The 27985-nt window shown below is 41.2% G+C and overlaps 1 protein-coding gene and 1 pseudogene across 5 annotated transcripts in view; one reads left to right on the forward strand and one right to left on the reverse strand.

Moving 5' to 3' along the window:
• Window positions 1-27985, forward strand: part of TMEM135 (transmembrane protein 135) — a 316110-nt gene that overhangs the window by 37692 nt on the left and 250433 nt on the right. The window contains exons 2-3 of one of the 5 annotated variants that reach the window (XM_059412370.1): window positions 12549-12672; window positions 15385-15474. The exons of 1 other annotated variant lie outside the window; for it this stretch is intronic. Coding sequence is in view for 1 of the 4 variants with exons in the window: in XM_059412361.1 (XP_059268344.1) it covers window positions 24888-25028 (141 nt within the window). In the remaining 3 variants the exon portion in view is untranslated. Of the gene's footprint in view, window positions 1-12548; window positions 12673-15384; window positions 15475-24659; window positions 25029-25084; window positions 25141-27985 lie in introns of those variants that run through there. 3 more of the 5 variants (XM_059412361.1, XM_059412380.1, XM_059412391.1) reach the window with 3 other exon arrangements.
• LOC132018223 (cofilin-2-like) lies at window positions 23152-23807 on the reverse strand (annotated as a pseudogene).

Genomic DNA, 27985 nt, shown 5'->3' on the forward strand with positions numbered 1-27985 from the left:
TCCTACAGTGGAACTAGATACAGGAGATTCTGAATTTCCAGTCCCATCAGCAGTCTCTTGATGAGAAAGATGTAACAGAATTTCTTCGCCAGGCTCACAAAGCAATCATTATTATTATAATTAGGCTTCTTGTGCAGCTTAATAATAAGGAGCAGAAGCATCCCTCAATATAATGCTGATATTTTAATCTATTTGACAGTTTCATTGCTCACTGAAGATTATTAAATCGTCATTTGGTGTCTGTTTTTAGTCTCATGTGCAATTTATTTATCATGAGTCACTGGCAGGCCCCTGTCATCCCTAGCGCCGAACTCAGCAAACATATGGACTAGCAAAGCAGAGGAAGAAATCTTGGAAGTTGGTCATCATTGAAACACAGTCCAGCAGTTCTCAACTTTTATTTCCCAACACAAGTGGTGAATGGTATTCACATGACCAGTTCCCGTGGGCAGTCCCAGGCTGCCATGAATTCCAAGGTGCTGGTTCTAGCTCCATTTCTTTCTTTTCTACTTAAGAAAACATATTAGAAGTGAGTACAGCTTGCCATTGAGATGACCTTGAAACTGCTCTTGAAATTACTCTTGAAATGACCTTGAAATTACTCCTATTGTTTTTGTTTAGCGGCCTGACTCTGGGCTGTCCAGTTTTGAGGGTGAAGTCTGTAAAGGATTTTAGCAAGTAAGTGATGTGGTGATATTTGTATTTTAGAAACACAAAATGGCAGCTGAAATTTAGAATGCTACTGCACTATTTGGGCAAGAGATAATGATGGCCTGAGTCAAAGTTGTGGCAGTGAGGACGGAGAAGAAAGGATAGATTTGAGAGCTGTCTAGGAGTAGAATGACTAGAATGATTGGATACTGGGGTTGGTGGGGGTGAGAGAAGAGAAGTCACAGATGAAGTCAGCTTGCTTGAATGACTGGGGAGTCGTAATACCACTAACGGGAAAAGAACTACAGGAAAAGGAGCTTGTTTGGGTGGTAGAGGACACATTCTACTTTATGCACACTGGGTTGAGGTTCCCAAGGAAAATTCAGGCATCACGTAAGGCATCAAAAATGCAGGAGATTCAGATAGAAGTGTGAATATAAAGGTAAGTAAGGGTAATTAGGTTATTGATCACAGTTGAAGTCAAGGGAGGAGTGTGCGAGGTGAAAAGGAAACAGGTAAAGGGTTAAATCTGTGAATGGAAACAGGTAAGGGCTGATCAGCAGAGGAAGAAACCAGCTAAGAAGGTTGGGAGGTGTTGAGATGCATCAAAACAATCGAGAAAATGGATTGCCATGGAAACCAAGGGGGGAGAAAATTCCAAAAAGAGAGTATCTGGGGATGTCAAATCCTCCAGAGAAAGCAGAAGTAACGGTGAGAAGTACTCATTGACTTGGCAGTGAGAAGACTATTGAAGATCTTTAACACAATGTCCAGGGTGTCTGGAGCACGGGCAGCGATTACAGTGGGTTCATGTGTGAACATGAAGAAAGGAGAAGAAGGAAGCAGAGAGGAATTTGGTGATAAAGGAAATACTAATAAATAGTGACATTTATTCAGCACTCATTTTGTGTCAGGCACAGTGCTTGACATAAAATGTCTCATTTCATCGTATGAACTGTGTATAATTATAATCCTCTTTTATGCACCAGAAACATACTTTAGAAGTTGAGTTGCTGAAGATCACCCAGCTAATAGGTTGCAAAAACAGGATTTAAACCTAGCATGAACTGACCCAAAGCCTAGGATCTTGACTACCATCCTGGGGCCAGAAGAGAAGGTGAAGCCAGGGGATACTTTTGTTTATCTGGTTATAAAATTAGAAGTGAAATTTTCTTCTGAAGTGATAGATTTAGGTTTTTGATCGTAAAAGGCACAGAAACAAAATCACAAGGAACTGCCTTCCTTGAATTGTCACGGTGATCTCGTCTGGAATCAGCTGACTCAGGACCAGCTACGTGGCCATTCATTAATTAGTATGTGCTGAGCATGTGCTACACAGAGGAGTGAATTCACCTGAAGTGCAAGTGAGACACCAACTGCAACTTCTTGGACCCTTGAGAAAAGGCAACAGGTGAAATACAGAGAGAGGGAGAATTCCAGATTCACCTCTGCTGGAGGCAGTCCAGAAAGGTATTTTAACTACAGTGTCCTGTAGGGATTCAGGTCCATTGTCCATTTGGCCTGGGAGTCTGCTTCACACTGAAACTCTGCGTTTACTCCAGCTTCAATCTAGAAGACCTGAACTCTCAATTTTACAGGGAAATGGACTTTTCTGAGGTCCCTTGGTCTCACGCATTACTATTATGTGCCCCCACGTAATAGTTGCTTCGAGTGTATAAAGCTAACTGATGAGGATGAAAAGGAAGATATTTTACCATCTGAAAATCCAAATATAATCACATCTTGTTAATTTCCTCAGTTAATTGCTCTACCTCCTATGTCTTCATTAGCAGAAAGTCCAATGTCACATGCCCCTGAATTATTCCCGAATTCAAAACATTTCCTCAATCCAAAGGGTCATCACCTCTTCCAACCAACAAGTTGAAAGGAAACTGGGAAGCTGATCAAACCAAAGGTCTCTTAGTTCTCTTTCTACCATATTGGGTCCTTGTTGCTCCTTTATAGTCCACTGCTGAGGCAGTGCTATTACTGGTCCACATCTTGCCCTGGCTGCATGAGGCACCATGCAGGCCAAGGTTTGGCCTCAAGGTCCAGCTCCACGGCTCACTTAGTACACATTCAGCATGTTCTGTCCCTGTATCTCAATGACATTGTCACTCAGAAACTTCTGTTGGGCCCAGCTGTCTGAAGGCAGTCCTTTCCTATGGCAAACACTCTCCAGGGCCCTTCATCTTCTTTCCTGCCAATAGATCTCAGTGAGCACTACCTGATCCATTTCTGGTCCAATAGCCTTGAACCTCAAAGAAAAAGGGCCAGAGACCCTTTCCTCTTTTCTTCCTAGGGCTGCCTCCTTGTACAATTCCAGAGACGCCATTTGTATTGTATTCAGAAGGAAGGGTATCCCTTGGAGCCTATTCCAAGGAATATTTACATCCATCACAGCAGATGACAGTATGAATGGAACTTTCTGGTGGTGTGCAACTCAACGTCAACTTTCCTACCTAGCCACAACCCCAGCTTTCTATTCAAGAGGAATGAGAAAGAATGGATATGTCTATACTAAGAAAGAATGGATATTTCTAGACTAAGACTACTGCCTTCTTTCCAGGCAGTAGGTCTCTTGTAGTTGCGAAAGGTCTCTTGTAATTGAGGAAGGCAAATAAAGTGACTCTTGCAAAACAGAACAAAGATCTATTTCAAAGTGATTTTCTGAAGCTTATTTTTAAAAAATAAGATGTATTTTCTTCTCCTCCAGCCATCTCATTACACAAGTAATAATAGCTATCATTTACTCAGCAGATGTGGCACAAGTGCTTTACATGCATTATCTCATTTTCCTTGCAGAAAAATTCTGACTCTGATAATGGAGCTAAATTCTACAGAAATGAGAGTACAAGGTAGACTGTGAAAAAAAATTACATCAGTGAGGTAAGTGTAAAGTACCAAGAGAGCCCAGAGTAGGAGGGATTATTTCCGGCCAGAGAGGCTCATTCAGTCAACATTCAGCACATAATTATTTGTGCCTTTCACATCCTGCTCTCAAGAAACTCCCAGGCTATGGGGGAAAGGATGAGGAAACAGGTCGTCTTGACAGTGTGATGTCATCTGATGACTGCAATGTGGCCATCAGGGTAGGCTCCTTGGAAGAGGAGGCATTTGAATCACAAACATTGAAAGTTTGGGGGGTTTCTAACCAGACTAGAATGGGGATCTCCGATATCCCAGTGCTGCACCTGGATCTTATTACAACTCCATCATCTAAAAGAGGAAGAGAAACAAGGGGTTGTTAACTTTCCCATTCAATTCTTCTCCAAGGCCCTAATTTTGAAGCCTTTAATGGTAACCAGTCCTTCCCCTTTGTGCAACTGGCTTTCCTCCCACGGAAGATTGCACTGCACTTTCCCTTACTTAACGCCATTCAGCCTGTGACCTCCTCTCCAATTTACCAATCCTGATTCCCATCCTCCACCTTTTCTCCCACTGAGAAGAAACAGCCAACTTTTGGACTTTCAGACCTCCTGGAAAGAGGCCAAGCTTCCATAAACTCCAGAATATTATTGTGTGAATTAAAATATTCACATGGTATCAACCCTGCAGTTACTCCAACATTTATTTTGGAAAATATTACACTTGGAAAATGGGAAAGATTCCAGAGCATTCTCTTACCTTGAAATATCAGTAGACACAAGGGGATTTAGAGATCATTTCTTGCTCAAGAGTTCGCAAACAATCTACAATTAGAGATACATAAAATTGCCTCAAATAACATTAGTGAAGGGCTCTGGGGCTTAAAAAATGCCTATAGAATCTTTGTGGAGAAATTTGGGGCAAAAGGCTGCAATTCTAACTCACTGAAGCAAACTTTCAAAACGCCTTTGAGTTCAATCCCAGTTGGCTCTTATTGCACGTTTCTCTTCCAATCAGTGATAATTAGACCTTGCTCAGTTGTACGTTTTCCAGGATCATACATGCTTCAAACTCCATCCCGCTGGCGACGAGAGGCAAAGCGGTCTAGAGTCCCAGTGAGAGCTGTATGAAAACCTAAAGCCCCAGACACTTAAGGTCCCAAGCAGCCTTTACTCTCCTCTCTTTTCCACCTGTTTGTGCTCAGCTCACTTTTGTAATGTGAAAGCCACAAGAGGAGAGTGGGGCAGGGCAGGGGCAGTCCGCTGTCCCATGGAGAGCTTACCGATTGATGATTGATTGATTGATTGATGCACCTTCTTCTTTAATGTGGCTTGGCTCCCATTGCCAATGATATGTTTGCAGTGGCTAGAATACAAGTGAGATTGGAGGGCTTTGAGGGGGAAAAGGGCATGGAAGGATGGTCAGATTGCAGTCCTTCTTGTGTGTTTTTTCAGCCTTTGAAATTTGGCAATTCCTGACACATATCCCATTTATGACAAAGAAAACCCACCACCCAACAGTGAGTGAGTGTGTGTGTGTGTGTGTGTGTGTGTAAATGAATAAAGAGCAAGTAGGACATATGCCAAGAGACAACAACGGTTACCTCTGAGAAAGGAAGTGTGAATAGATGGTAAGAGCACACCACTGGTACCCATCTATCCCATTTTTACATTGACATTTTATCCAAGTAGTGTGTAAATAAACATAAAGAAAAACGATTACAGTAAAGGAAAAATTTATTTTTATTTTTTTAAAGATTTTATTTATGTGAATAGAAATCACAAGTAGGCGGAGCAGCAGGTAGAGAGAAAGGGCGGAACCCCGCTGAGCAGAGAGCCCGATGCGGGGATCGATCCCAGGACCCTGAGATCATGACCTGAGCCGAAGGCAGAGGCTTAACCCACTGAGCCACCCAGGCACCCAGAAAAATATATTTTTAAAAATAACTAGGTAAAATTCTATGTACTAATATGGAAGTCTATCCAAGAAATGTTATATTAAAAATAGCAAGTTTAAGGGTGCCTTAGTGGCTCAGTGGGTTAAGCCTCTGACTTTGGCTCAGGTCATGGTCTCAGGGTCCTGGGATTGAGCCCCGCATCAGTCTCTCTGCTCAGCGGGGAGCCCGCTTCCTCCTCTTTCTCTGCCTGCCTCTCCGCCTACTTGTGATCTCTGTCTGTCAAATAAATAAATAAAACTCCTTTAAAAAAAAGTAGCAAGTTTAAGTGGCAAATATCCTAAGTTCTATTTTGGGGAAAAATGTAGATGTACCCACACACAATTGGTAGTGTATGCATAGGAAAAATCATAAGAAAAATATACTAAATTATTGCTGTGGGTAAGTGTGGGAGATGGAATATTTCTGAGAGATGGAGATGCAGGCGGGGATTTTAATTTTCTACATGGTATGGTCCTTGGAATATTTAAATTTTTCAATATTGTCATTATTGATTTTTCTAACAGATTGACTCATGTAAGACTCTGACCATGTTTCTTGGTACTGCCCTCAAAGACTGACTGGCTGCTTTGATGAACCAACAGGCAACATGCTGTTGACTGATCTGAACAACTAACTCACATCCCAACCCAAAGGATAATGTTCATGGCAGGTTCTTGTGTTAAGAACAATCCCAGCTTTTACCTGTTCTTACCTTAAATAAGCACTTCCTTCTGCTACACATTCCCTCCTCCCCTTCTCCTGGCAAACTTCTGTTTATCCTCTAAAACCCAGTTTTCCCCAACTCCCCAGACAGAGTTCCTAATTTCTACTTTGCTCCCATAGCATTTAAACATATCCCCATTTCCACAAGTTGACTCCATCTATGCTAGTTCAGTGTTTCCCCTCTTCTGGATTGTCAGCTGCCCAGGGCAGGGATAGTAGCTTATTTTCTACTTATCTGTCTCAAGGGTTAATACGATGAACAGCACCTAGTAAATATTTAGTTAATAGGATTGGTTTCCTCAGCCTCTCCCAGTGTAAGAGTTGTAAATCCTGTGGACCCCAAACGTGGGCATTATCAGAATCTCCTGAGGGAGCATTTAAGAACACAGGTACTGATGTTCCACTATAGCTATTTTCAATGCAGGATCTCCCAGATGATTCTTCCTCTATATCTTCTGCTTCCTCTTCCCATTGTTTTCCTTCCTGAACATTCCAGTCCAGTGCTATTAACTGGACAATGTGGGTATCCATAGTGGTGGTGGGCAGGGGGGATGGAGACCCAGGGTGGAATAATAGAACCTAAGCTGGGTGAGTAGTGTCCCTGGGTAGGAAGGTGGTGTGGTATGGATGTCAGAGCTGCAGCAGAGTGGGAAGGGCAGTCACACAGAGCAGGATGCCGTGGTGGCCTGGGAAGGAGCATCAGAGCCTGATTCATTCCAGTGGGGTGTCCAAGCAAGATGAAGGGTGGTGTCTCTATGCAACGTCTTCCTGCTTGGAAGTGTCAGAGCCCCAGAGGCATAAGGAGGGAACTATATAGGTGTTGGGGACTGGGGTAAGAAAAAATTAATAAATAAGTACATTTATTGATGAAAAGTCTCTTAGCATCAGACAGTTACAAATATGGAACAGGAGAAAACTAGAATGACTCCACGGTGTCAGATTGTCATGGGAAGCTTTTGTGGTTTTCAAGATGGAAATAGACACAGAAATCAATATAGATGTAAATAAATGGTCCATATGTGCAAATGTGTATGAATATATATGTGTGTATATATGTACATTAATGTGTGTGTATATGTGTACATTTATACATAGATATCTCAATGTTAGTATAAAATACTTTAATATTACACACACACGCATGCACACACATCTTAGTTCTGTTCACTTGAAGGGCTTGGGAGCAGCCCCACCCCAGTTGCAAAGAGTGTACTGAACATCATGCTTTCTGTAAGGAACCAGAGTTCTTTGCAGGATTGGGAGACTTCCATGCTGGGGCAGTAAAAGTAAAAAATGAATCTGGACATCTTATGCCCAAAAAACCCAAAAAGGAGTGCTCAGAGAATATGCGGACATTTGTAAAGAACACAGGATCTGGCTTGAGGGAACTCCCACTGGCCATACCTGGGACAGTCTGAACATCAAAATAAGTAATGATAGTAGTGGGTTATAACTCGTTGGATAAAATAGGACTCCTTCAATACATATTGAGAGAAAGAAATGAAAAAATGTAAAGTTTGATAAGGAACTGAATATTTACATAATCTTAAATTTCTCTCCTATAAAAACATATTACAGAGAGGAAAAAGAATGACTTCATGGTGGACAAAACTAACAGATACCATTTTATAAAATTTTTTATTTTTTATTAACATGTAATGTATTATTAGCCCCAGGGGTACAGGTCTGTGAATCGCCAGGTTTACACACTTCACAGCACTCACCATACCACGTACCCTCCCCAATGTCCATAACCCCACCACCCTCTACCCCCCCCATGGCAACCCTCAGTTTGTTTTGTGAGATTAAGAGTCTCTTATGGTTTGACAGATACCATTTTAATCAAGTGATCAAAATAGTCATACTGTAATAGGACAAATCAAAATTGTGGGCCACCTGATGGGACACAGTGAGAGAATGTGGCATTGCTTCTTTGACGTTCCTTTCTGAGGTATAGCCAGTATCGAGCCATGAGAAAGCTTCAGACAACCAAACTGAAGGTGATTCTACAAAATAAATGACCCGGAATCTTTAAATATCAAGGTCACAGAAATCAAGGCAAGACGTGAATTTTCAGAATAAGGAAATAAAAAGACATGTCATAAACACAGCACAGGATTCTACACTCTTTTTTTACTTGAAAGGATTTTTGGGAAACAATTCACAAAACGTGAATGGGGTCTGAGGAGTAGAAGATAGCAACCTATTGATGTTCACTTTCCTCATTTTAATGGGTTTTCTTTGGTTATGTGAGAGAATGTCGTTGTTTGTAGGAAATACTAAAGTATTTGCTAGGGCACCATGTTAACAACTAACTTGAGTGGTTCAGAAAAAAAATTATTGGCACCTGGGTGGCTCTGTGGGTTAAAGCTTCTGCCTTCAGCTCAGGTCATGATCTCCCGGTCCTGGGATCGAGCCCCGAATTGGGCTCTATGCTCAGTAGGAGAGCCTGCTTAATGCTCTCACTCTGCCTGCCTCTCTGCCTACTTGTGATCTGTCAAATAAATAAATAAAATCTTTTAAAAAAATTATTTGTAGTCTTCTTACAAGTTTTCTGTAAATTTGAGATTATTTCCAAATTAAAAAAAAAAAAAATCCCAGGTAAGTCCACGGTAGCTCTGTTGGATGAAAAGGTGATCTCGGGTTCAGTATTAGAAACTACTGGGTTAAACTGCCTGTGAGGATACCTACTCACTTGGAATTTCCCTCCACACCTGAACTTTTTTGTCATATGAGAATGTTGGGAAAAATACAGATTCCTAGGTCCAACCTGAAGCCCATCGGATAGAATCTCCAGAAGTAAAGCCTGGATGTCTTTATTTATGAAAAGCAGCTCTTAGGTTTAGAGAAGTTTGTGAAATAGTAAAATTCATCCCTGAACCTTCTCTCCAAGGCATGTACGGTGTGTCATTTAGGATCAAAGTTGTGAATGGTATTTGTGCGTAAGGAAGGTGGTCAGATAAAGGTTTCTAAATCCTATTGCCAAGGAAGGACCTTTGATGTCTAGGGGTCAACAAAGCTGCCAGCGGAGGACCGGGAGCCCCCTCGGAGACCTCCTAGGTAGTTGCTCTAACTGAGGGCTTGAAAGGGCCTGTTGTCCGGCAGAGCATGCACATAGCGCAGTTGAAAAGGAAAGGGAGCTGGCCTCTGGCAGGCCGCCGAGAATGGCATGGCAGGGGTTTCACAGCCGATGTGAGTGGACCATCCTATTACCGCGGGTGGGGCTGGAGGGGAACGGTGGCGCTGGATGGAGAGCACTGAGCGCTCAAGCCTGCAGATCGGGAGATCCGGCAAAGGTCATTCCCTGTTGATCGTGGCCGGGAGAGAATGCAGTGTTGGTGGAGGTAGCGCTTTGAGCTGTGCAGCAGTGGCAGAGCCAGGCCACCAGTAGGGGGACTAATTCCTGATTGCTTGACCTTGAGGCCTCAAGGAGTAGTGTGGATGTTTGGAAATCAGAGCATATGTTAGCCTGAAGGGGAAATCAAATGCACCGCCTAAAGGGTCGGTGTATAGCTTCCGGGGTTCTTAAAAGATCCAGAAGAGGGGAAAGGGACCCTAAGAAAGCGACACCGGTTTCCACGCGAATCTAGCACAAGGGGGCTCGAGTCATTGTCTCATCCATTGGGAAGAGTTGAATGTGCGATCATAATTCTACCTTGAACATGAAGCAGCAGTTTCTACAAGCAGCATTTCAGTGGATCTGCTTTGGTTTCTATCACACTGCTTGGCCCGGGCTGGTATCCGGTACGTCATCACGTACATCATCACGTACGTCATCACGTAGGAACGAGTGGATAAAACAATGCGATCAGTGTGACTTCCGCAGGTTCTCCTGGGAACCCAAGTCAGGCCTGCTTTTGTATTGTGCAAACTTACGTTAAACAGGTTACTAAGATACAAGGACTACGTTTTTTTTTTTTTTAAAGATTTAATTTATTTATTTGAAAGACAGATATCACAAGTAGGCAGAGAGGCAGGCAGAGAGAGAGAGAGAGAGGGAAGCAGGCTTCCTGCGGAGCAGGGAGCCCGATGCGGGGCTCGATCCCAGGACCCTGAGACCATGACCCGAGCCGAAGGCAGCAGCCCAAACCACTGAGCCACCCAGGCGCCCCAAGGACTACGTTTTATAGTGCATTCCAGACGTGTGTACCCAGTCTCCCAGACCTCACCAGACTATGATTAACAATGAGGTCAGGTTTACCTCGTAATGTCCAAATAACCGTGGCTCCGTCTTTCATCTTATCTGATGACAGGAAGTTTCATCTTTTATGAGACTCCTCCACAAGTAGGCCTTTGCGCTTCCCAGCTGCTCCTGCATTCCACAAATCCGTACTGTCTGGGCCGCCTCTGTGGTTCTAGAGCGCTCAGCGCCGATCCCCATCCCCACCTCCCCATGACCTCTCCCCTCCTACAACTCCACCACGGCTATGCTGGCCTCAAGAGAAGGCTTTTCTTGCCTTCACTAAACGTTCCCAAAGGTAGACACAGACCCTTTAATTTCCCACATCATTGCAGGGACTAGACTGTAACATTTAGTAAAATTTTACAGAATGATGGAGGATAAGAGGAAGGCATTATAAGACCGATAAACTTAAAGATGGCTGTGATTTCTGAGCGCTTTGTGTCCACAAGCCAACACATAAGTTGTAAGACCTGGACATGCCTTCTGGCCAAGTTCCCGGGCTTAGGCTATCTTTTCCCTTTGGGGGTGACCTCCAGTGAGTTGGCCCTTCTGCAAGTCCAGGCCCCTATCTCCAGAAGCTCAGGAGGAGAGCACATTTCTTCCTGTGGCGTCTGTGGTCTCAGGCCCTCTCCCTGTCCACATCCTCTGAGGAAACCCCAGCCCTGCTCACCATGGAATCAGGTTCATTCCTATGGTCTCTATGAGATCATCACATAAAAGCAAAAAATCCAGTGAACTACATTGCCCAAGTCTGTGTGTGAGTATTACCACATGTGAGATACTAGCAAGCCAGTCTTTTCGTACTTAGCCTTAGCAAGTTCTGTTTCTCTCTTTTTCTTTTTTAAGACTTTATGAGAGACAGAAAGAGAGCAAATGGGGAGAGGAGCAGAGGAAGAGGGTGAAGGAGACAGAGAATCTCAAGCAGTCTTCACGCTGAGCATGACCTGGGACCCATGAGATCATGACTGGAGCTGAAACCAAGAGCCCAATGCTTAACAGACTTTGCTTCCCAGGCACTGCCTCCATATTTCTTTTTATGACATTTTTTCCACAGGAGGTTAAAAAAAAAAAACCCAGAACTGTAGCTTCCTGGTATTCCCTTAAATCTTTACTCCCAGTCTTCTGTGAGAAGCTTTTTAACAGGAAGTAGTAGCACCTCAACTAAACTAAACAACACCATATAGACTGGTGGTGTCTATACCCACACCTGAAAGGAAATATTTCTCCAAAGGAGTCGTAAACTACAGAGATGCAGCTCTGCCCATAATAAAGGCAACTTGGAATATTATTATGCAGAAAAGTTTAGATCTCTGGAGTCACAACTGTCAAACTTCCATACCAGAAAAAGTTCTGGTTCAATGTTAGTATATCTAACCCTGTCCATTTAGATAATTCTCCTCAAACCAAGGACGAATCTGCCTCGAAATAGATGGAAATTTTGCCTTCTTGAAAAACTACCTGAAGATCTGAAATCACAGTGTTCAAACCACTCGGCCTACCCCAGCCTTCAAAAATCTTAGGTTCATTTTTATTGGGGTTCTAGCTAAAAGTGCTATGTGGTTGTCTGTTTCTGGAGGTCTCTTTTCTTTCCAAGGGTCTCACTCACTGGGGAGTCCAAGCTCTGAGGTGAGGATAGAGGAGAAACTGCTTCCTCCAACCAGGCTATACAGCCCTTTCCCTGCCACATAAATATGGAATGCATTTTGATTTCTTTTCCTTCAACCTTAGGTACCTGGCTTGTCAACAGTCATTCAAAAAGAATTTTATAAAGGTAAAAGAATTACAGTTAGCCAAATTGTGAAACTGAGATTCTTTAGGGAGTCAATTTCTATAGTCATAGGTCATGCAGAATTAAATGAGTTTGGAGGTGTGGATTTTAATTGGTTTAGGTGATGGAGACTGTCAGCTCAGATAAATTGAAGCAAAAGGTGGATTTTCTCCATACTTTCCTGAATGGACTTTGGGATTCTATAATTATCAACAGCTGGCAAGTGCTCACACCTATTTCTATTTCTATTTCTATTGGCCACTCGCCCAAACAATAAAAATGGATTTTGCCAATCATGAATTTCAAAATCATCAGTGGGGGATGCCATTTTTTAATTTTAAAAACACAGTATAGTGCATATATACAGTATACAGAAAAGGAGTCATAGAGAACTTTCCATTCTTTTTTCTTGATTTCAGTTCCAGCCATTTAAATCCTTATTGCCTGTTGTGTGGCAGGCACTGGGCTAGGTCCTGAAGCTGCTATCAAGATAAATGAGCAAAGCTGCCCTCGAATTCGTTACCACCCGATTAATGGATAGAGGTGAGTGGGTTGGCAGAAAACAGAGTTAACTAAAATATTAAACTAAAAAGCCTATTCTCAGTTAAAAACACGGGTGTGAATTATGTGTTGTAGAAGCATTGAAAAGAGCAACTAAATCTAGAAAACTTCTTAACGGGTGAGTAGAGGGTCACCAAAAGAAGGGGAGGGGAATTCAGTATTTGATTGATATTACAGATCCCCTTCTTACTGGATGGACCCTAAAAACCATGTGGGTAAGGACTGGGTCCTGTTCACTGTCGTAAGCTTGGCACCCAGCATTGGGCACACATCAAATGTTCTAGAATATTTGTTGACTAAATGACTGAAAGTGTCTTAGGCAGAGAGAACCACATGTATGATAACAAATACAAAATGATTTTTTTAGACCGTAGTTTATAACATCAGCGCCATTAGCTTCTGGAAAGGAAAGAGATGAGTCCTAAGATAACATAGAAGAGCAAACTCTGCAGAAGAAGCCAGCAGACTTGAGTTCTAATCCCAGCCCTATTATTAACTGGTTACATGACTTTGAATCAATGATTATCCTGTACCACCCTCAGTTTTCTCACTTGTAAAATAGTCTTGTAAGAGCTCATTCTAATGTTATATATTGTATAAAATAATCATAATAACAGAAGGGGAAAGAATGTAGCATTGCCTCTTCTCTTTTTTCTAAATGTAAATGAATACATGCAACACAGCTTTAAAATGGCAAATGGAGTACATACTGATCTTTTCTCCCTCCCTCACCAAAACTGTAAGACTCATAAACTATAGATTTTAGTAAATGTTCAAAAACAAGGAAGGAACTTTCTGTGGATCAGAAGCTGTGAACAAATGAGAAATCAGAGCAGGGAGTTGAGGCTTCCCGCCTCTCAAAGCTACAGCTCTTGGTCATGTGCTGCCCTGACTGGAGGCCTTCTAGCTCTAATTTAACCAAAGAGATGAAGAGATGGAAAGACTGAAATGGGAAGAGAAACAAAAAGGCATTGGTGTTAGGGAGATCTTATCATTGATCTAATGCAAGTGTTTTAAACATGTGTTTTGCCATGGATCTCTTCAGCAGCATAGTGAATACTGTGGCTCCCTTATCTCTTAAATTTGATTGGACTTCTATAACAAAATACCACAGCCTCGGTAGCTCATAACAGAAATCTATTTCTCACAGCTCTGAAGCCTTGGAAATTCAAGATCAAGGTGCCCACATGGTTCTCTTAAGGGTCCTCTTCTATTTCTTAGCTGGTACCTTCCTGCTGTGTCCTCACAGCGGGTGGAAGGGGTAAGAGAGCTCTCTGGGGTCTCTTTTATAAGGACACTCATCCCACTCATGAGGGCTCCACGTGCATGACCTAAGCTCTTTCCAAACACCCCATCTCCTAATACCATCACACTGGGCCTTAAAATTTTAACAATTGAATTTGAGGAGACAAACATTCAGACCATAGCACCTTCCCAGAATATTACCTTTAAATATATAAAATAAAATACTTAAGATTATAAAAGATATTATATTGAAATGCAATATCAAATATTAAAATTTTGTGATATATTGATATTAGCAAATTAAATAACAAGATTTGATAGTTTACTATGATTTTTGACATAACTTCTACAATTATATGATATGAAAATATCTGATTTCTACTGGTGATAATACCACAAGTACTGTGGTTTGTTGTCTCCATTCAAGTGATGGGAGATATTTTATTTCAGTTAGAGATTAATGGAAATAAAAATGAAATTGTTTTCTCGTCCAAGTTCATGGACTTCCCTGAATTCTATCAACAGACCCCAAGTAAAAAAAAAAAAACTCTGGTCTAATACAATTTCCAGGAGAATTCCCCCAAACAGAGAAAATGTGATACTTATATTTCTTAGAATTGAAAGAGGACCTGATACTGATACTTCAGGTTAAAGTAGTTCACTAAATTCTAGCAGAATAATTAAAAAAAATGAAATAAACCTAATTAGAAACATGTAGTAAAACATCAGTGATAAAGAGAAAACCCTAAAAACTACCAAAGTAAAAAGAAAAACAACCTATAAAAAAATTAAATAAAATAACACTGAATATGTAATTGACAGTGCTATGCAAGAAAACAATAGAGAAATAATTTTTGGATACTCAGGAGAAATATACTTTGAATTTATGATTTTATTCATAGCCAGATTACCAGTAGTTTAGGAGGAATGAAGGTAAAATAATGCTGGGTTTTTTTTGGACTTAAAAAGATTTACAACAATTAGCACTCATGACCTAAAACAAACTCTAGCAAAAACCAAAAAAATCAGAAGGAAGTGTTTGAATGCAAGCATAACTAGGGTATAAATTAAATAATATGGTATATGTAAAATAAAAAGCGAAAGAACTCTATCCCAATGCCTTTACTTGTTGTGTATTCTCATACATGTTTTTCAGTGCCTAGGTACATATATACAAAATATATTTTATTATTTTTTTTTAATTTTTAAAAAAGATTTTATTTATTTATTTGCCACAGAGAGAGAGACAGTGAGAGAGGGAACAACAAGCCGGGGGTGGAGGGTGGGAGAGGGAGAAGCAGGATTCCCGCTGAGCAGGAAGCCCGATTGGGGGCTGGATCCCAGGACCCTGGGATCATGACCTGAGCCGAAGGCAGACACTTAACTGAGCCGTCCAGGCGCCCCTATTTTATTATTATTTCTTTAAAGAAGTCTCTATGCCCAACACAGGGCCTGAACCCACAACCCGGAGATCAAGACTTGAGCTGAGATTGGGAGTTGAAGGCTTAACCAACTGAGCCATCCAGGAGCCCCGTGAAGGTATATTTTTAAATTGTATTTCACTAATTCAGCAGCCCCTTGAGAGTGCCTATGTACTAAAGACCGGGTTCGGCACTAAAGACACTGCATCTATTTTGGGGGAAATGGCAGTTTTGAAGAACTTAATGCACTTGACATATATTAATTTCCTAAATTACTTTAAGCAAAAATATATCTCCATATTGCAAATGGGTGATATCAATCACAGGGAGGCTAACAATAGCATTTATTTTAAAAGATTACAACAACCTGCTACAAGTGTATCTGACACCAAAAGAGATGGTCCCTGCCTTCAAAGCACTTGCAGGGGCTTTTTTTAGAGTGCCAGAGTTTCACAAGATATGGTTTAAGAGAAAAGCAGTAGAATCTTCACGAAGAAAAATAAAATGGCGCTACCCCACGTCCTGCATGGATTTTCAAAGGACTTGTGAACAGTTAGAAAAAGATGTACGTCTCCAAGGAAGAACACACTTGAATAGCAGCAAGAACTCTCTGGATGTGGCTAAATCCCAGAATGAACAATTGTTTGCGTCTCATTAGGGTCAACAAATAGGACATGATGGCCAAGTTTGGCCTCAGATGGGGCAAGGAGTAGACGCTGTGCATGGGGGTAAATAATGTAATCTACATGGATGCTAGGCAGAACACAAAGTGATTCACTCCCCTCTTGCTTTTGTTTTTTCTATCAAAAATAATAATCATTTATTAGAAAGAATAAAATTAAGGAAAATTGAAGCCCAAGGGGTGAAAAGACAATAAGAATGTAGCTATTTCCCATGAATTCAAGTGTCTAGGCTCAAATAAATTACATTATAGAACAATGGCAATTTGTCAGTGTTCCAGAATTATGGAGCTTATGGATATTTTTGTGAAAGTCAGGCTAATATTGTCCTCATATTTTAAAAAGGGTCCATTTCTAGAAACTGGAGACTGGGGTGATAAACCAAACTTACTGTATGGGAGTCAGTTATTTCTTCCCTCAAAATGTTACATTTTCACACGAGTATGCTAGGTGCAGAACACACTATACTGATGACAAATAGGGAATGGATTCTGCCTCCAGGGAACTGAAAGTTTAATAGGGAGCTATGCAAGTAAACCCAAAACAAATAGGGAAATAAATAAGAAATTATAAGTATTCCATATTTGTCTTGATTTTCCTCTAAAAAGAGGACAGAGTGCTTTAAAATTTCTCTCCCACCAAAGTCTTCATTTATTTATTCCCTCAATATTTTATTAAATGTTCAAGGTGTCATGCTATGTAGCACGGAATATAATCCAGAAGAATCCAAAGTGGAAGTCCCCTTCAAGAAGCTTACAGTGAGCAGGAGTTTTACTTAACATTTAAATGTGTATTGGTCCTTTTGTGCTCCTATAATGAAAATACCATAGACTGGATGGCTTAAACAATAAATATTTATTAATTGAAGTTCTGGAAGCTTGGAGGTCCAGGATGAAGGTCCTGGCTGATCCAGGGTCTGGTGAGGACACACTTTCTGGCTCATATTTGGTGCCTTGGCAGCATTCTCAAGGGGCAGTGGGGGCAAGAGAACTCCTTGGAGTCTTGTATAAGGGCACGAATCCCTTTTTGAAGGGCTCCACTTCATGATCTAATCATCTCCCAGAAGCCCCCACCTCCTAAAACCATCATACTGGGAGTTAGAATTTCAACATACAAATTTTGGAGGGACATATTCAGTCCAGTATAGTAAATGATGATGATCAGCTTGTATTTGTTCATTTAAGACAGGTGTATAGTTATGGATATATCCATATTACCATATACATGTGGATAAATATAGTTGCATAAATGAATATTTGAAGAAAAAGGGTCATGAAATCCAGAAGCATGAAAGAGAATCAACTAAGATTAGCTGGTTGTCTTACAGGTAGTCTGACACTGGAGGTGGAGTTTGTGGCAGAGACAGTGGGAGATACTTAGCAAATCTTATTTCATCTTCTTTTTCTGGACCCACAGGAAGACTCCATTTCCCATCCTCCCTTCAAGTTAGGATGGGAACATGTAAATAGGTTCTGGAAATGGATGGAGGAAGTAATATAAGCCATTTTGAGTCCTTGACAAGAATCATTGGACATTGAGTCACTGGACATAATCCAAATATCCTAGAATGGAAAAATTGTACTGTATTCGTACAATAGGATATCACACAGCAACAACAACAAAAATCAATGAACTACAAATATGTGCCCCAACATGCACAAACTCTTGAGTGAAAAAACCCAGACACCAAAAAAAATGTTTGCCTCTATTAATGTAAATTTGAGGAAAAGGCAAAATGAAGCTATAGTGATAGAAGCCAGAATAGTGGTTACTTCTGTTTGTAGGTGTATTATCTGCGAGAGGGCACCAGAAAGCCTTCTCATGTAATGAAAAAGCTGTTCTTCTGGATAGTTGTCTCAGGAGGGAGGGCAAATGTAAAAATGCGTCAAGTGGTACACTTAAATTTTTATACATTACTATGTACAACAACTAAAAATTATGCACACACACACCAAAGAAAGAAAGGAATGAAGAAAAAAGCAACCATTGAAGGCCCAATAAAGATGGAGGAACATTTAACCTTGAATCACTACTTGGAGGAAAGTTGCCCTGAATTGCTGGCCAGCCTGCTTTGGACTTTGTGTGAGCACAAAACAATCCTTTCTTATTTTAATCCCCTGAGATGTAGAGGCATATTTGTTATCTCGGCACATCCTAATCTTTCTTGGTTAATACAGGATTTATCATCCACAAACTGCCAAGGTCAGAAACCTGGTTTATCAGCACACCAGGGAAGGCTCTGTCTCTCATAGGCTAAGTGACACAAAATAATATTATAAATGAATGTATAAATCAAAATGTCAAATTATTAAATTATGGGGAGGGAAAACCCCTCCTTCTATAAACTAGTGTATCTGTGTTGCCATGATCATGCCCCTTCTCTCACTTCAGACAGACCTGCATGGGTCAAACCAAAATAAAAGTTTGGTTGGTACACCTATTTGTAGAAAAAGGGCATTAGTTAGCAGAATCAAATGTTCAATGACGTCCTTCTGAAAGCACTTGTGAATCCATTTCACAGTAAAGGTAGTTTTGTCAGTGGGTCCAGAATACCTGAGGTTCCTGACCTATAGTTTCCACTGCCTTAGGCACAGCCCAGATTGCCTCAGTGGCTCTCCTTTTTTTTGGTATCAATCCATCATCTTTTCTTTTTAGGCTTGTTATTGTATTCAGTCTAACATTTTAGATAATGTGGCTGGCCTTTGAGGCATTCCATTTATATATTTACTCCTAGTATGTGTAGATTGTGTGTTTTTCCTATCAAGGAAAAATCATAAGTCTTTTACTTTCAAATTTTGCAGTGGGAGTGGAAAGAGATCGAAATGGGAGAGGATGGAGTCCTTAGCCACAGTACGCAAGTTCTAATGACATCATCAGACTCATAGAGAGATTGGGAATCTTATAGACCATGTACCTGAATCTTTTGTAAGGTTTTTTTGAGAGTGTTTTGTGGCATTCTTGAAGGCCTGAAGGACAGAGCAGAACTTCTTTTCAGAGACTGGAGAAAAAGGGAGATCTCCATTACGTAGTAGAGGAAAGTTTAGCAACACTGATGCCTGCTAGGTTTTTGGAAATAGAAACTATTTCTAACAAACTGGTGCATTTGGGTCACATTTCCAGGCAGAATGTTGAAAGGGCTAATTAATTTTTTTAAAAACTGTGTGTGGTGAGAGAGAGAGAAATGAAATAAAAAGAACTATCCAATTTGTAAGCAGAAATTTAGGGAAATATAAAGAATCTAGGATCTTTGGGTTCAAAAATAAAGCTGTTTTTCATTCTGAGCATCTCCAGATGGTAAACGATTCTGAAAGTAAGGAATTGTTTTAAGGCGAAGGTTAAATCTGGGGTGTAGCTGAAAAATTGTAGAAATAATTAATTTTTCTCCTAGACTAAGCTTGATAAAAGGGCTTCCAATATTTTAAAGACAATTTCAAACTGCTTTTCAACTCTCAGCTGAAGATGGAAAGTGGTTGTCTCAAAGAGATTTGTGGGTGTGGTTTTTTTTTTTAATGGGGTGGCTATAATTCGATATATAAGAATCCTCCAAATTTTTAGAGAATTATGTTGGCAGAAGCAGTACCTGCTTGGGCTGAAAGGCCGTAAGGATCTCTCCATGCAACAGCTTTCAATGTTGATATGGCAAAAACTTATATTTACACCTTAAGAATGGAATATAATATTTTAAATAAGATGATGTTAAAGAAAAATGTGAAGTTCTGTTGTAACCAAAATTGGTAGAAAATCAGAATCATATGTAGCTATTTTGAAAATCTTGCCTGGTATCAACAAAGGGAGTGTGTTTCTCAGTGTTGCTGGAGTTAAGAAGTACCCCAGTGTCATACTTAGTTTGGGCTATGCTTTGTCACTGTGTTTATGCCTGATACGCATGTCTACAATGACTGCATGTAAAGCTGACCAACTCAGTGTTGCTAAATCCTTCACCTGAAATCATAAGAGCTCTTCCGTTCTTTTTTATGGACATCTTCAAAGGCAGAATCTTGCAAAAGCAACAAATTTTAGCCTGGAATGTCTTCAAAGCCTTTGAATTTAGCCATAAATGTCCAGATTTGTATCCTTTGTTCACTCTGCTTCTACTTTGAAGGAACATTTTGCTTCATCTTGTTGAAGAATCCTAAAACCATTTTTATGGGAAAGAAGCAACAGTGAAGGCCCAAGAGAATTTCTAGCCAACCACTGCTCCTAGGGAGCCTAAAACAATAAATGGCTCATGTAGATAGCACATGTAACGTTACCCTTAAACATACTGGTAGCATGATGAGCAGCCTTTCTTTCAAAACACATGACTTTTTCATCCTGAAGCACAGATGATCCTCCTTGAGATTTGTCAATGCCTTCCTGTCCTAGAGTGTCTACAGTAGCACCAGCAAAGATAGAGAATAATACTGTTTCCATTCCTTTGAATCTGACAGTTGCCTGAAATTGCCTTCCACCATCCAACCCATCAGCACTGTCATCTTTGGCACCTGTGATGGTAATAACTGTGTTCTTTCCTTCTTAAGTTCTTCTATCCTTCTTAACAGTTAGTTGAAAGTAATTGCCTGCTTTTATTTATTTATTTAATTTTGAATTTTTAAGGTGGTATTTTTAATATACAAAAAATTATAAATAACAAAAGTACTGTCTTTGTTCTTTCATGTTTTGTTATTGTTTAAAATTGTGAAATATTTTAAGCATAGACAAAATATCTAAAGACACTTATGTCCCATCTCCAAAATATGTCACAATCTTGACACAAACAACAATCCAACTTGTACCCCGCCCCTCTGTCCCTCTCAAGTACTTCTGACATAATATAATGTTTGTGTGTGATTTTCTCTTGAAAGTTCTTTTTTAAATTAACATATAATATAATATAGTATTTGCTTCAGGGGTACAGGTTTGTGAATCTCACACAATTGTGAATACATAATTCACAGCACTTACCATAGCACTTACCCTCCCCAATGTCCTGCTTTTAATTGTAATTTAAAAATTTCCTTAGCTATTGATATGTATTCGTTGTGTTACATGGTAAACATAATGTAGGCAACTACATGTACTATTATATTTGAGAGCAATTGAGAGTTAGCAGCTATATGAAGTGGTAATTAGCTTGCCATTTTTTTAAGGATTGTATATACCAAAATGATAGTTTATTACTTACATCTGGTATTTTACTTTATTCTAAATACATGATAGGAATTTTGGGATTGATGTGTAACACATTTTTTTCCCATTTAAAGTTAGGCCCCCATTTAGCATTTTCCTGCTGACCATCAGATTTTCAGGGATGGATTATTAAAATTAAGTATGATGAACCTGCATTCTATTCCTGTAATTTCTGTGGACAAGTTTTATGCTGTGTTTCTTATCCTGTCATATTTTGAATTGGAAATTTAAAAAAAAATTGTGATTAATTGTTTCCTGTCCTGCCACTGTAGATGGGGTATGTGAAGCTGGGAGATGATCTGATCAGGAGAGCTGTACTTGTTCCTAGGAAAGGTCCTGAACTTTGAATAGGATGGGGTAACTGTATGTAACTTTTGGTTGGCCCCCTTGGGAAGGGGAGGGTATGTTTATCTGTGGGAAGAAGAATGTACCCAGAAATTTGAGTAGTTAGAGGCATGGAACAATGGCAGACAATTCTGGTTGTCCCCAGTATCTGCTCTTAACATTTTGTTCAGCAATAAAACCCTAGGTGTTAGCTAGGCATTATCCAACCAATAGAAAAAGCCTCATTTCCCAGCTTCTCTTGCAGCTTAGTATGGCCATGTGACTAAACTCTGGCCAATGGGATGTAAGGAGAAGTAATTTGCATAGGTCTTCTGGGAAGTTTTTATTGAAAGAGAGGAAGTGTGTCCTCTCTTCCTCTTTGCTGGCCTTCCTGGCCAGCAAATGTCATGACTCAAGATGGAGCAGCCATCTTATAAGTCAGGCTGGAAAGCACAGGTAAATGTGGCAGAAGAACAAGTCAGGAGTCTGAGCTCCCTGATGGTTATGGAGCCACCGTTTTAGTCTAGGACTGCTTATGTTTACCTGAGAAAGAGAGAGAGGGAGAAAGAGAGAGAGAGAGAGAGAGAGAGAAGCTTTTATCTTTTCACCATGTTATTTTGGGCTTTTCATCAATGATACTCCTCTTTGATTTTCCTTTAACTATCTTATCTTATTTATACTTATATTACTATTACAACAGTCATACCCATTATCTTGTTTAGTCTTCTTGCCTATTTCTCATCTTCCCCTCTAGACTGCTAGCTTTATGAGAATAGAAAATTTGCCCCTCCTTTTTTGTGATACGCTATAATTTTTATTGCAGTGTGGCCATTTTTGTGACGATGGGGAGTTTGGTCTTAAAAATAATGTTCCATTTGAGGTTCTTTTATACAGAAATTGCCATCATGACTGATATTCAAAATATCTTTAGTGTTGTAAGACTCCCATGGTAAACAAAACTGCTATCCTTACTCAGTACTGTGCACTTAATGGAAAACAAAAGGCAGTAATAACAGCTATTTCTTTTAAGAAGAATGAACATTGGGTACCAGAAGTTGATGCCCCAGTTAACATACTTAATTGGCATTCCTCTTGGGAGTGGGGGGTTAAATTCATCACAAAAAGGTGCTTTCGATGCATGGTGTTATATCCGTCCTCCCATGTCATAAAAATAAACTTGCCAAGGAAGGTCAGGTGTATGAATGCTAAAGCCTCACAGAACTGCAGTCAAGTGCAGCTATAAATAATACTGAATAAAGTTTACCCTCTAACAAGTGGATAATACTTTTCGTGCATTCAATTACACTTTGCGGTATCCTAAGTTATTCACATTGACAGTCATGTTCATTGTAGTGCTTGCTTCAAGGGAGGCACATAGCTAGTTGTTCTGGCTAAAATATGATGGGAAGGCAGTCCTTGGGTTCTATGTAAAAGTAACCATATGAAACAGCCTAATAGCAATCACTGATAGGCTGCTTAAATGAATGATATTTCCTTCACTCATTGGCTTAGAAGGGCCCATTGAGAAGGGGAAGAGACAGAACAAAACCTAACATTATTCCTATTGACTGAGCTGGAGAATTGGAAGTTCCCTAACATTCAGATGGCATTTGACTCTCACTTTATAAGGGTTTTCCTTCAAGTGAGACTATTATGTTGCCTCTCAGTTTCTCTCCAAGTGAGGAATGGTCCTTAGTATCATCCATACCATTTACTTGCCACTTATGTTTAATAACTGTAAATTTCTTTTTTTTTTTTTTTAATTTATTTGACAGACAGAGATCACAAGCAGGCAGAGAGGCAGGCAGAGAGAGAGGAAGGAAAGCAGGCTCCTTGCTGAGCAGAGAGCCCGATGCGGGGCTTGATCCCAGGACCCTGAGATCATGACCTGAGCCGAAGGCAGAGGGTTAACCCACTGAGCCACCCAGGCGCCCCAATACCTGTAAATTTCTTTTTAAAGGCATGTTTAGAGCTAGCGTATATCATCTTCTTTTGCACAGGTGCACTTACAGGACCCCAGAATTTGAATACCAGGTCTTCTTTCTCAGACTCTCAGTATGTGGTATCATACAAAGCAAATTGGCAATCATTCAGAGATAGCAACAACTTCACAAAAGATGTGTACCGATCCTCCACAGTATCACCAAGTATCCACCAAAATCTGCTTTGCTTTCTCTACAATTCTTTCGCCATTGCTTAAACTGGAGAGAACTGCTTTCTTTCTTTTTTGTTGATCTCCTCCTGTGTAGAAGATTCTCATTAACAACTTCACTGACATCATCATTTATTAGTAACGCCAGAAACCACGATGCCAGGGGCTGCTACAGCAGCTCAGGCTCCGTGGGAGTGGGAGGGGAAAAAGACTCAGGCCAGAACCTTGACCCTCCTTTTCACATCCGAATCTAAATAGTTTGGAACAGCGCTTGGAAAGATAGTATGTGCTCAGTAAGACTTTGTGGAATGAATGAAGGGCAGATGAGAATGGGATTCCTCTAAAGGTAGCAAGCTGCTGCTTTAAGAAACTATAGAATTTAGAATTCCAAAGACACTGTGTTATTAGAGGGGAGGAAGCTGACATTTAGAGGGCTTAAATGATTCATAGGTCACACGGGTCCGCTGTTATGCCAACTGATGGCCAAGTGTCCTACTGCCCTTTCACCACACCGGAAGTGTATACACTTGGCTCATAGATTTTTCAAGCTTCTCGGACACCACAGAACTCAGAAAGCGCAGCAGCCGGGAGCAGTGCGGTTGCTCCCAGTAGGCAGCCCTAGCCATTTGCTACCGGGCACTCTAGGGAAGGGGAGCTGGCAATTCTGAGGAGGACGGTTGTCCAGGCTCTCTTCTGGCCACCGTCTTCTCCCCCAGCCGCCAACAAAGACATTTCCTCCCCTTCCTCCACTGCCCTCGGTTCTACTGGGTAGGACTTTGAGAGGACAGAGACTGGAGCACAGCGGGACCCAAGTCACCTACCAATGCGTACCCGCTGCAGGGCTCGCGCTCCAGCTAGGGGCTGACGTGTGCCGCGGGGCGACAGGCGCGTCCCCGAGCCACGCTCTCACCCCTTCCGCTCCCCGCGCCGCCCCGGGCTCCGGGGGGCCGGGCGCGCGCACGCTCCGCCTCTCCCCGCCTCCTCGGTGCGCGCCCCGCCCCCTCGGGCTGCGATACGCCGAGGGCTCAACATCCGAGGACTTTGGCCCAGAGTAACCCCGTTCAGGTGACCTTTCCCCTCCATTCCGCACCTTAAGCAGCGGGCCCCGCGCGCCGGCTGCGGTTGGGTGCTCGCTCTGCTCCCTCGGGGCCCGCTCCCTCGGAGCTTCCGCGCACCCCTCGCTGCCCCTCCGCGCGGCTCTCCGTCATGGCGGCTCTCAGCAAGTCCATCCCTCATAACTGCTACGAGATCGGCCACACTTGGCACCCTTCCTGCGGGGTCTCCTTCGTGCAGATCACCAGGGGCGCTCTGGAGGAGTCCCTGAAGATTTACGCTCCCCTGTACTTGGTGAGATCCATCAGCTCCTCCCTCGGCGAGTTTAGTGTGGAGGATGGGTCGGGGAGTGCAGTCGTGCTTCCGAGCGGCCTGGGCGACTCCTCTGTCGGATTCTCATTTGGAGGTTTTGGGGGAGTGTGGACGGGATGGTGGAGGTCGAAAGGGGAGGATATCTCACCTGCTCCATTGGGCCGGAGAAGGGGGAGGGGAACTTGAGGTTGAGCTGTCATCCGAATCCTGTGGATGGGAAGGGGACGGGGCTCCCAACTTCAGGATTAAGTTAGGACACTTAAAATTGTGAATTGAGGGAACTGCGGTGCTTTTCCTCTCTCTTGCCTTAATGGAGAAGAGTTTGTAGGTCAGCGAGGCGATGAGAAATGCCCTGCAGTCTTTTCCTTGTCTAAGTCCCTCTATAACCCCTCTCCATTTTTTTTTTTTTTTTTAAAGAGGGTATTTGACAGCAGATCCCTGTGGGCTCAGATCTTGTCTTAGTTTCGCATGATAGTATTGTGGCTTGAGGGTTTTGCAAGTGTTCCTGCAGGTTCACAGAGTAGACTTCTGGTTGAGATTTTGAGTGCTGCTTTATAAAGAATGATTCCAGAGTGAGTCAGTGAAGGTGACTGAAAGACCTGACTTTAGGTCACCAAAGCAATTTAAGTTTGGAGTTTTGAGTAAAGAATATTTGTAAATACGTGTCTATATTACTAAGAACTGTTAAAAGAAAAAAAATGTATATTTTGTATGTTTGCTATGGGTTTCATTGAATAGTTAATGGATGGTTAGTTCTTACCTTTCATTGAGTAGTAATTTGGATCTGTAGCCTAATATGTCAGAAAGTGTGTCATGGCCCTATCTGTGGTACTTCTTGAAAAGTCTGGTTGTTTATTACAGAGATAGCAAAGAAGATGGTAACTTTCCCTGAGCTTGCAGAAATCAGTTTCATTTTTATCATATAGACCCATGCTTTTGAAACTTTTTAATATGTGTTCAGACCTCCACCCCCTCGCACCTTGGGATCATGTGAAAATGAGTGTTTCTGATTCAGTAGGTTGGGTGGGCCTGAGATTCTACATTTCTAACAAACTCTCAAGCAATATTGATGCTCTCTTGATGCAAGTATTGATCAAGAGTCATACTTTGAATAGGAAAGACCTAAAATAGAAGCTAATAATAAAACTATTACAGGAGCTGAACATTTCTGCCTTGATTTTCTTTGGCCAAGATCCATGTTTATCTGATTTTCCGCATGAATTGTGGCCAGTCTTTAGCTCAGTGTTTTTTAAGACAGAATATCTACAAACAATATTGAGCTCATGGTATATTCAATAATTCAAAAAGATTATTCCTGCTCTTAGGGGATTATGATGTAGGTGGGGAGAGAGTTTATGCTGTCTAATTTCTCCCTCTGAAAATTTATTGTGTCTCATTCATTCATTTAACAACTATTTGTTGAGTGCCTGATTTTTGTCATATGTATAGCCTGGACAATTTATTGGTTATGTTCCATGATAGGGAAGTTCAAGGGAGCAATAGGAACAGGTTTTTCTTTTACAACAGGTAGGGAAGAGCCAGGGGTCAGGAAAAGTCTACGATTCACTGTGATCTCTCTCACTAAATACTTCTTGAGGATTATGTTATATCTCTCACTGAATACTTCTTGAGAATAAATTCTTTATCTTATTTGGCCTTGTGCCCCTTATAACCTGTGTATTTTAGGTTTTGGTTTGTTGCTCAAGAGTGGTTGTGAAATTAAAAAAAAAAAAAAAAAAGAGTGGTTGTGAAATAAAATTAGTGGGGGATGGGGTGGTCCAGTCAGTTAAGTGTCTGACTCTTGGTTTTGGCTCAGGTCATGATCTCAGGGTTGTGAGATAGAGCCCCATGTTTGGCTCTGCTCTCAACACAGAGTCAGCTTGAGTTTATCTCTCCCTTTCTGCACTGCCCCCCGACCCTGCTCATGCTCTCTTTCTCAAATAAATAAACCTTTAAAAAAAATAAAATTAATGGGAACTAAGGTTTTCTTATTACTTTTATTTATTATTACTATTTTTCTTTTAAGAGAGCGAGTCCTCAAGACAGCAAGGAGAGCAGAAAGAGAGAGGGAGAGGGAGAATCTTAAGCAGGCTCTGTGCTGAGCATGGGCTGATCCGATGACCCTGAGACCAAGACTTGAGCCGAGACCGAAAGTTGGATACTTAAACGACTGAGCCACCCAGGCACCCCCACCAGTGTTTTCTTTTAAGTGAAATAGAAGAGAACAGAAAAAAATGAGAGTCCTTTGCAGGTACTAAGGATAAGTGTTATTTCATGACAGTTTTGTTTCAGTTATGTTTGTGTGTGTGACTGGGGCAACTTAGAGCAAATAGGAACACTGTGCCCTTTGTCAGTGTTGGATAGTTGTTGATTAAATATGTGACCTCCAGTGCCAAGATAAAAGGTGGCTTGGGAAGAAGTGGGCTTTAAAAGGGATCAAGGACATCTGCATTTGAATCTCAGCTCCATTAGTTACTAGCTGTTTGTCCATGTTACTTTGTCTGTCTCTGAGAATTAACTGAAAGAATTCATTGAAGATATATCATGTATTTTCCTGGTTCAAAGTAGGTCTTGAAGAATTAGGCATTTTTTTCTTCCCTCTCACCCCAGTGACATTTAAGTTAGATATAAAGTTCAATAGGCAAGGCTTTTTGGCAGACGTAGCATTTGAGTTGGGCCATGAAGATGGCAGGGCGGGGGTGGTGGTGGTGGGGGAGACATTGATTCTTATAGGAGCCATTTGTAGAATACTTACTCCTAATGGGGAGGATGGAGAATAATGTGAAATGAGGCAGAAAACTAAGTGGTTTTGTAAGAGAAGCAGTATGCATATTGGTTGACTGAAATAGAAGTTTTGTGTACAGGAATCATGAGCTTTAAGAACTCTTACTTAGGGCTCCTGGATTGCTCAGTGGGTTAAGCCTCTGCCTTCGGCTCAG

Source organism: Mustela nigripes, chromosome 1 (genome assembly GCF_022355385.1).
Source record: "Mustela nigripes isolate SB6536 chromosome 1, MUSNIG.SB6536, whole genome shotgun sequence".
In the NCBI taxonomy this organism is placed as follows: domain Eukaryota; kingdom Metazoa; phylum Chordata; class Mammalia; order Carnivora; family Mustelidae; genus Mustela; species Mustela nigripes.